The 9079-nt window shown below is 34.0% G+C and overlaps 1 protein-coding gene and 1 pseudogene across 1 annotated transcript; one reads left to right on the top strand and one right to left on the bottom strand.

Annotated features, from left to right (window-relative positions):
- The first annotated feature begins 1212 nt into the window (after positions 1-1212).
- Positions 1213-4404, top strand: LOC120149100 (annotated as a pseudogene).
- A 143-nt stretch (positions 4405-4547) lies between these two features.
- Positions 4548-5685, bottom strand: LOC120149089 (stemmadenine O-acetyltransferase-like). Its single transcript, XM_039161987.1, has 3 exons — positions 5466-5685; positions 5124-5404; positions 4548-5081 (listed from the first exon to the last, which is right to left on the bottom strand). Exons 1-3 carry the CDS (start codon positions 5683-5685, stop codon positions 4548-4550), a joined length of 1035 nt encoding a protein of 344 aa, XP_039017918.1.
- Between the last annotated feature and the right edge of the window lie 3394 nt (positions 5686-9079).

The raw sequence follows: 9079 nt of genomic DNA, 5'->3' as shown, positions 1-9079 counted from the left end.
TTTTTCTCCAACCCTTAAAAAAGAATTCGATTATTGTTTTATGTATACGCCATTTAAATAACTTCGTTAGCTTCATTCAAGACAGCTTAAAATAAACGAAGTCAAATGATTCCCTAAACCGATATGCTTTGTATTTTGTAAGAATTTATGTTCCCATTTACGTTTTGGTTTTATCCTAAACTGTACATATGTAGAAAGAGAAGCAACGTATCAAAAATAATTCAATGTTTTCTGTTTTCATGAAAATTTTCAAGATCCGAAAGTAACCCATTTTTCCTCGAAAGTTAATAGATTATGTTAAACAAATAAGAAAAGAGAAAAAAGTTATAAATTTGCTATGAAATGAATGCTTAATTACCCAAATTATCAGTACTACTTGATAATTGATAGGGTACATGGACTTATTTCCTTTTGTCAATTTTTATTTTTATTTTTAAATGTTCTCAGATGTTCCATTTACGGGGTGTGAATAAGCGGTAAGCCAGTAAGGTTCGTGTATCAAAGGGGCTGCTTTTTTGTTCACTTTGCTCCTCTCTCTCTCTTCCTCTTTTTTATCCCTTGGCTCATAGTAAATTCAGAAGGAGAAAGAGAGTTTTAAAAAGAGGGAAATCTAAAGCCTTTGCTTTCTTGTGTTCAACTTCTGTTTCAAATTATCACCTTTCTGTAAGTTTGAAGGGCTCTCCTCTCTTCTGGCTCTACTTTTATTTTCTATGTTGTTTTTGCTTTATGTTGTTGTTCCTGTTATAATCTTCTGTTTTAGTTCATCACTTTTTTATAGCTCCTATATGTATATGTATTTGCTTTCATAGTTTCTATGATTAATGCTGGTTTGATGTTTCCCCCCCCCCCCATAAAATCCAGATCCTGTAATCATTTGACTCAACTGACTTTGGCTGCTGATTTGGAGAAGAAGTAAAATGGACCTATATAGAAACCTGGAGTTTTTCCATTATTGAAGTTTGTAGTTTTGCTTCCAGTTTTGAGTGTATTTTTCCTTTAATTTCCTGCTGAAGTTAAGTCAAAAGGTGTTATCTTTCTGTTTTATTGTTGTATCGGGTAAAGAAAGTTGTCAAATTTTGGTATAGGATGATTGATAAAAGCAAGAGTTTTTGCTTTGATAGATGCTCTAGGGGTTTCTCAAATTTTTATCCTGATAGAGGTTTCTAGTTCTGGGTAGTTTATAGAGTTTTTGTGCCCTGGTTTTGGAGTTGTTCTCTTCTTTTAGTGGATTAGGTTATGCTGTAAAGGAAACTTGGTTCATTGTGTCTTTTGTTTTAAGATATGATCAAGCAGATATTAGGCAGGCTTCCTCGAAAGCCATCTAAGTCGTCCGAGAATCGTGAATTTGGAGGTTCATCTGCTTCTCCTTTGAGTAATCCCTCCCACTCGAGAACCAGTGATATTGTGGGTAATCATAGGTTGCTGATCGACAATGCTCCTCTTACTGGCCCTAATTCTACTTCTACTTTCGGATATAACCATGGGAGTCGACTCGCCCAAGTTGTCGATCAAAACTTAATGGGAACTTGGGGACTGCACCATATGAAGCTCTACCGGGATTTAAGGATGTTCCTAGCTCCGAGAAGCAAACCTTGTTTCTTAGAAAACTGAGTTTGTGTTGCGTCGTGTTTGATTTCTCGGACCCGATGAAGAACTTGAAAGAGAAGGACATCAAGAGGCAGACGTTACTTGAGCTTGTCGATTATGTTAGCTCCGCAAATGGAAAGTTTGCTGAATCCGTCATGCAAGAAGCTGTAAAGATGGTGTCTGTCAACTTGTTTCGTCCCCTTACTCCACAGCCTCGTGAAAGCAAGGTGCTAGAAGCTTTTGATTTGGAAGAGGAAGAACCATCGGTGGACCCTGCATGGCCTCACTTGCAATTTGTATACGAATTCCTTCTGAGATTTGTGGTATCTCCGAGACTGATGCGAAGTTGGCCAAGAGATACGTTGACCATTCTTTTGTTCTTAAATTACTGGATCTGTTTAATTCTGAAGATCCAAGGGAGAGGGAGTATCTAAAAACAATTCTGCATCGTATCTATGGCAAGTTTATGGTACATCGTCCATTTATCAGGAAAACTATTAACAACATTTTCTTCCGTTTCATTTTTGAAACGGAGAAGAATAATGGGATAGCCGAGCTTTTGGAGGTTTTGGGAAGTATAATCAATGGGTTTGCCCTGCCACTCAAAGAAGAACACAAGCTGTTCCTTGTACGGGCGCTAATACCCCTTCACAAACCAAAATGCTTGCCGATGTACCACCAGCAGTTGTCGTACTGCATCACGCAGTTTGTCGAGAAAGACTGCAAATTAGTTGACACTGTTATAAGGGGATTATTGAAGTACTGGCCAATTACTAATAGTTCAAAGGAAGTCATGTTCCTTAGTGAGCTGGAAGAAATTTTGGAAGCTACTCAGCCTGCTGAATTTCAGAGATGTATGGTACCGTTGTTCCACAAAATCGCTCGATGCTTGAGCAGTTCACACTTTCAGGTAATAGCTTTCAACTTTTCAAATCTCTCTTCATTTCCTATTGTGTGAAGTCCCGTTGTTGATCGTTTCATCTGACCAGCTCTAATCTGCTGGAAAACACTCTTTTATTTGAATAAATTAGATGAAAGGGTAGTTATTTACTGTTACTCTTTTACTTTATGTTCGCAACAATGGTCTTCCATGATTATCTTTCATTCAAACACGGGTTTCTGCTTTCTTTTGATAGTGATTTGTGTCAGCCGTTTCAACTATATTTGTTTCAATTACTCCCAAATGAGATGATTAAGAGTATTGGCTATACCTTAGCAAATTAGATCTTGCTTTGTTGCTATCCATTGTAAACTATCTATATGCTTGAGCTTACGAGAACCAAATCTTATGTTGCTCCAACTCTTAATTTTTCTCGAGGCAAAATGTCCGACGCCTGTATCTGACTCATATCCAGACAGAGGTATAGGGATGTGATCCACCAAAATCTCTCCAAAAACATGGAAATTGTTCCAAATTTTTGAAACATAGGTATACACATGTTTAACACTAAACCGTTTCGACGATATAGGTCAAATTTCTTAGGCTTGTAAGAAAGTGTAAATTTGATTTTGTACCACCGAGGCTTTAGTGGTTTTAGTTCAAGGGATAATTACTTTTCATTTGGCAGGAAGGATATGCATTTTTGTGGGATTACGTACTAACATTACTAGGCTTAACCAGTTCGTAGAAACACACACACGTGTGTGTAATTTTCTTGTATAAATTTTTGGCCAACCGACACTCGAAGGCTACATTTTCTTTTAGGGCATTTTGGAGTTGGCTTCGATGGCCAAGCTGTATGCATCTGTTTAGTATGCAATGGAACACTTATATGCGTGCTGAAATGAATCGTAACCGTAACGTATTGTCTATCATTGTTGAGTGGCTTGTTCAATGCATATGATAATACATTTCTTTGACTACGACTCCTAAATTATGGTGTTACCTTGTAAGAACAACTGTTCGAATGCATGCCGCTTTCCATATTATTTCACTTCATATACAGGAATTTGGTTGGTTTAGTTTTGTGTAAATTCTAGTTCCCCCCCCCCCCGGGGAATTTCAGATTGCTGAATTTGATGCTTGCTCTTACAGGTAGCAGAGAGGGCTTTGTACTTTTGGAATAATGATCATATCGAGAACTTAATCAGACAGAACCGCAGAGTTATACTGCCCATTATTTTCCCTGCCTTGGAGCAAAATGGGCATAACCATTGGAATCAGGTTGTCCAGAGCTTGACGCTTAATGTTCGAAAGATCTTTTCCGATACTGATCCCGAACTATTCGAGGAATGCTTGAACAAGTTTCAAGAAGATAAAGAAAAGCTGGAAGAGACCGAAATGAAACACGAAGCCACCTGGAAGCGCATAGAAGAGATCGCCAAATTAAAAGCCAGTAATGGTGAACCGGTTCTTGTACCTCATGTTTAACCCTTCGAAACACCATCGCGGATTGACCCTGACACTAGTCCAGTGTTGATATCTTTCATTGTTGCTGCCGCTGCCACAAGACGGTTCAAATGCTTAGAGAAGTTGGATACTCGATGCCAAGCCATTGTTTTGCACCGAAGATCTGGAGTTGCCCGGCTGGTTCCCGACCGTCTGTGGCATTGAAGTCCAACATTTGTGGTTACTCATACAAAGCAAATAGAAGTTAGTAGCTGTTCTCTCTACTTTTTAGCTCTTGTTCGATATTTTCGAGAATCATACAAACCAATTTACAGTCGCAGGTAATTTATGTTTTTAATGTTGGTTTTAATTGTACCTTGGCATTTCTTACATTTATGAATAATCTATAAGCTTATCTTCGTTTTCAAATTGAAACTTCTCTTGGTGTGTTTTTGTTAATACAAATATTCATAGATTTGGATGGGTTTGATTGGAGCTTAATACTATTTTATCTTATGTATGTATGTGTGGATGCATGCATGCACATCATCAATCAAACCCTTGAAAGTTTAGAAGATATTACAAGTACCAATGATTTCTTTAAAAAGTTGTCATTATATTTTAACAGATTTTAAACTGTTTTAAGTAATTCTTCATCGCTTCCAAATTCAACCATGTCTCCGTCCTTGAGATGAATCCAAGCTTCTATTCCATCACCATTTGCAGAATCCATAAAAACAACCACATCCTTGGTGCTCAAATTTGCAGAACTTACCCATACTGGTTTTCCCCAACCAAAATCAGCTTCGTACGGTGGAAACCTGCATAAATTAGTGAAGATAAAGGGGATCGTCTTTCCCTTAAAGGAACCACTTTCACCAACCTGAAGCTTCCTCACGTAATCTTTGTCGATTCTTCTAATGGATTCTCTCATTTGGCTGACCAGATTATACGATCCATCGTCTTTTTCTTTTTCCATTGAAGGAATTATTCTTGCAAGGTGGAAAATATTCCCAAGAGACTGAGCTGAAAGCGGCGGCTCAAATCTTGTGCGTAAAGGGTTTTCTTTAGTGGAAGCGATGAAACGAGTCCATATGAAAGCTGATAAGGCCTCAATATGTGAAGGGTGGATTCCATTTTCAGCTGGATATTTTGCTCTGATTTGCTATATTTTAGACGAAGCAAACACCGCCCTCTTTGTGGCTACGTTCTTTTCACTTGTTGGTGCCAACAATGGTTCAGGAGCCGACAAGTTCCATGCCGGAAAAAGCTTATCCGATACGAACTCGGGTTTAACTACGTCCTTATCATCCCCGCGAGAAATTGCTGCCCATGTATTCAAAAACGTGAAATACGACGACGCGTCGCCCATCCTGTGAGAAACACACAAACCGATTCCGATTCCACCGCAGACGAAAACGTTGAACTGGATTCCCATCGGCAATTCCGCAGCATCATCGAGAGGAAAAGGGAACAACTTGTTGAGTTCTTCGGGGACGGGATGGTCGGCACTTGACTTCGGCTCCTTTAAAGGAACTCCTTCAGTTGTTTCTAATGCGTCCCGCTAGTGGATAGAAGTGGGTTAGTGCTTGGGATACGGACAGTTTAAAGTGGTGGAGATCGGGGATGTTGATGTTGTTGGTTTGGACATTGGATTTGGTCGGGTAGAACAAGACCAGATGGTTATAAACCGGCGCTACTTCTTGATCGATCGAGGAGGGTCGGTGATGACGAAGTTCGTGAGGGGTTGGGGAAGATGGCTTAATCATTTATGTATTTATAATGGGAAAACAATTTTGTTTTGCATACTTGAATTTTCCGTATTTTTGCTTTCAATACCATGACAAATGTGATCGAATTTTGATATCACATCTTTCACAATTATATTTGATTTTATTGGGCTACACATGCATGATGCACGTCCTCTACCAAATCTTGAGTGAAAGAATCAATCAATTAATTAATTAATTTTCTTTTTGTATATTTAAATTTGACTTAATTAAAAAATAGATGTCTAAATTATGTATACTACATTTTTTAAATAGGTGTCTAATTTTTTTTTCCGATTTATCCATGTGTTTAATATTATAAACGTTGTCACTTTAAGTGTCCAAATCGTAATGGTCATTAAATTTTATCGTTAAAAGACATGTGTCGCCTTTATAAAATTTTAAAAAATGATTTGAATTAAAAAATTAAAAAAATTATTATTTTTATAAAAAACCCTTAATTTTTTGTAAATTTTCAAAAAAATTCCATATCCTTAAAAACATTCCCAAATTCTTAACCCTTATTTCTCTATGTTGCCATCACCACCATTGCTGCCACCGCCAACCAATCACCCATCCATCGAAGTAGCGCCCATTGTCATCGTCGTTCTCCAAACACCAAAACCTAATCATTGTCACCTAAATTAAACCCCTTTTATGGTAAAGGGTGACGACGACGTGGAAATAAGAATTAGATTTAATTTTTTTCAAAGTTTGATGGGGTTTTTTTTGGAATTTAGGGTTTTTTTAATATATATATATATATATATATATATATATATATAATTTTATGATTTTTTATTTTGAATAAATTTTTTAAAATTAACTTAACACAAGAAGTGTCATCTAACGGAGAAATTTTATATTATTTTATTCAATAAGTCTTTACATTAGGCATATAGATAGATCAAAAAAAAATTAAGACACCTGTTTGAGAAAAATGACATAGTTTAGGTACTTATTTTATAATTAAACCTTTAAATTTTATATTATTTTATTCAATAAGTCTTCTCTTTTTCTAATAAAGTTGATCGATGCATTTTCTTACTTTTATAGCACGGTTTCTATGATTTTGTAACATAATTTTTTAAGATTAGATTTGACGTCACCTCTCCAATAGATATTTGTTTGATTATCTTGTTGATTTATCCAAGATTTAGACTCTTAAACTTGTGCTCTAATATCAATAAATGCTCTTAATTATTTTAGACGGGTCACACATGAGTTGTGATTGAATTAATTGTCAGTGTACCATAATTGTTATATTCACTTTTATGTTAATGTTGATAGTGCTTATTTTTTACCGTCAACATTATTGTTTATTCGTATCTTCTATTTTTTGAGTTATTTGATTAAATGTTTGTAAATCTTTACATATATAATAAGATTTTCATTGTTTAGTGGTTATTTTGTAGTCTTTGATGTTTATTTTTCATCGTTAATAATATGTTTTATTTGCATCTTCTATTTTTTTTAGTTGTTTGATGAAATTTTCTCTCTTTTTACATATGGTCTTAATTTCATTATTAGTTTGTACTTTTTAATGGTTTAAAAGAAATATTTGTTTTATTATTAGTCTACTTTAATTTGTGTTGATTGTTTTCTCTATTTTATTAAAAATAATTAATTATATTAATACTTTATTATATATTATTAAAATAAGAATGTAATATTATATATTATTATATTAATAGTCTATTAACTATAATTAACCTAAATATAACATGTTATCAACCATAATCAAGTATTGAACTTGACTTACTAGTAAGGGCCATTTTGATATTATTTTTGAAAGTGGCTTTTAAAATTACTGTAAAAAAGAATTTTTAAAAGTGAATTTGAAAAATGAAAATGAAAATTTAATTGTTTGAGGTTGATATTAAAAATGGAGTTTTAAAAGATAGAATATTTATTATAGACATTATATTATAAATTAAAAAAATATAATTTAAATTATATTTACAACTATTAATATTATGATATATAAAATATATCAACTTAAACTATAATAAAAATATATTTGATAATAATTCATTATTAATATTTTAATATATAAACCATGAATTTTATTTACTTGAAAAAAAAATTATTAAGTAATAAATTATTTTTTAAGAATATTAATATTAAAATAAAATATAACTATATAATTGAGTGGAGTCATGCATTAGTAAGGATAAAATAATAATTTGCTTTTAAAAGCAAAGTTGAAAATGAAAAATTTAGAAATCTTGGTTGTAGAGAATAGTTTGAAATTATCGTTTACACTGTATTTTTTCATTTTTACTCGTTTGAAATTGATTTAAGATCAAAACAAACTTTTTAACTAAAAATTCTTTTAGAAAACATTACCAAATGGACCCTGATCTATGACATATTGTCTATGTTTGAATCCCTTTGACCTTATTTTTATTTCCTTTATTTTTTATCAATAAAATAAATTATATAAAAAATGTTATCGATGACATATCATTATATCAAGGATTGAACTTGGTGATTATATCCTCTTAAAAGAAATTTCAAGTTCAAGTCTTTCCACTCCCATCTCAATTTTCCCTTTTGTAGATGTCCCTCCCCCCAATATTTTCCTCTTCCTTTCATTTTTTTTCTCACTAACCAAACACATTTTTGAAAGGGAAGCACTTGACCAATCTCCATGAAAGTCGAACCAAGTTTTTGTTTTGACTTGCAAAAGGAAAATTTTGTATTGGGGTACCCTCACATTTTCACGCATAATTGCAGACAACAGCCGTTGCAAAACCTATTTTGTTAAGGGCCTTAATTATTTGTTTGCTTCTATGGCTCCACCAATTCTTTCTTTCATGGCTTCCAAAAGTTAAGTATTTTAATAAATAAAAGCTTTCCAGATTCTCTAAATCCAATACATTTCCCCTTTCGTATTTAGGGTAAACTACATAAATAATCACCAAACTTTTAGAGCGCATTTTGATCACCAAACTTTTAGAACTTGCAACACAATCACTGAACTTTTAGATCGTTTTCAGTAAAATCACTGACGTTATCTCTCGTTAGTTTTATCTGACGTGACTCGTTACTTCCTGTTAACCTTTCTTCTTCTTCTATCACCCTTTCTCCGAGTGATGTCGATGAGAATCAGAGTAACATCCTCTGAGAAAATAGAATAACAATATAAGGCTTCGATAATAATATGAATAATAGTGTAAGGTTTCGACAATAATATGCTAAACATGATTGTTTTTCAGAATTTTAAGGTACTTTCAAGTAGTTTTTTCCCCTTTAACTTTATGAAACAAGTGCAGAGGTCATTCATACTATCTCACAAAGATATTCCTTCCTTTAGTTGTTCATGTGAACGGCAATATCTTTAGAGAGGTCTCTAGCAGTGTTTTGAAGGCTGAGAGTTGACTCAGGCTCC

Source organism: Hibiscus syriacus, unplaced genomic scaffold (genome assembly GCF_006381635.1).
Source record: "Hibiscus syriacus cultivar Baekdansim isolate YM2019G1 unplaced genomic scaffold, ASM638163v2 tig00110988_pilon, whole genome shotgun sequence".
Classification (NCBI taxonomy): Eukaryota; Viridiplantae; Streptophyta; class Magnoliopsida; order Malvales; family Malvaceae; genus Hibiscus; species Hibiscus syriacus.
Note: the sequence above shows the minus strand (reverse complement) of the source record. Positions and strands in the feature narration are given on the sequence as shown.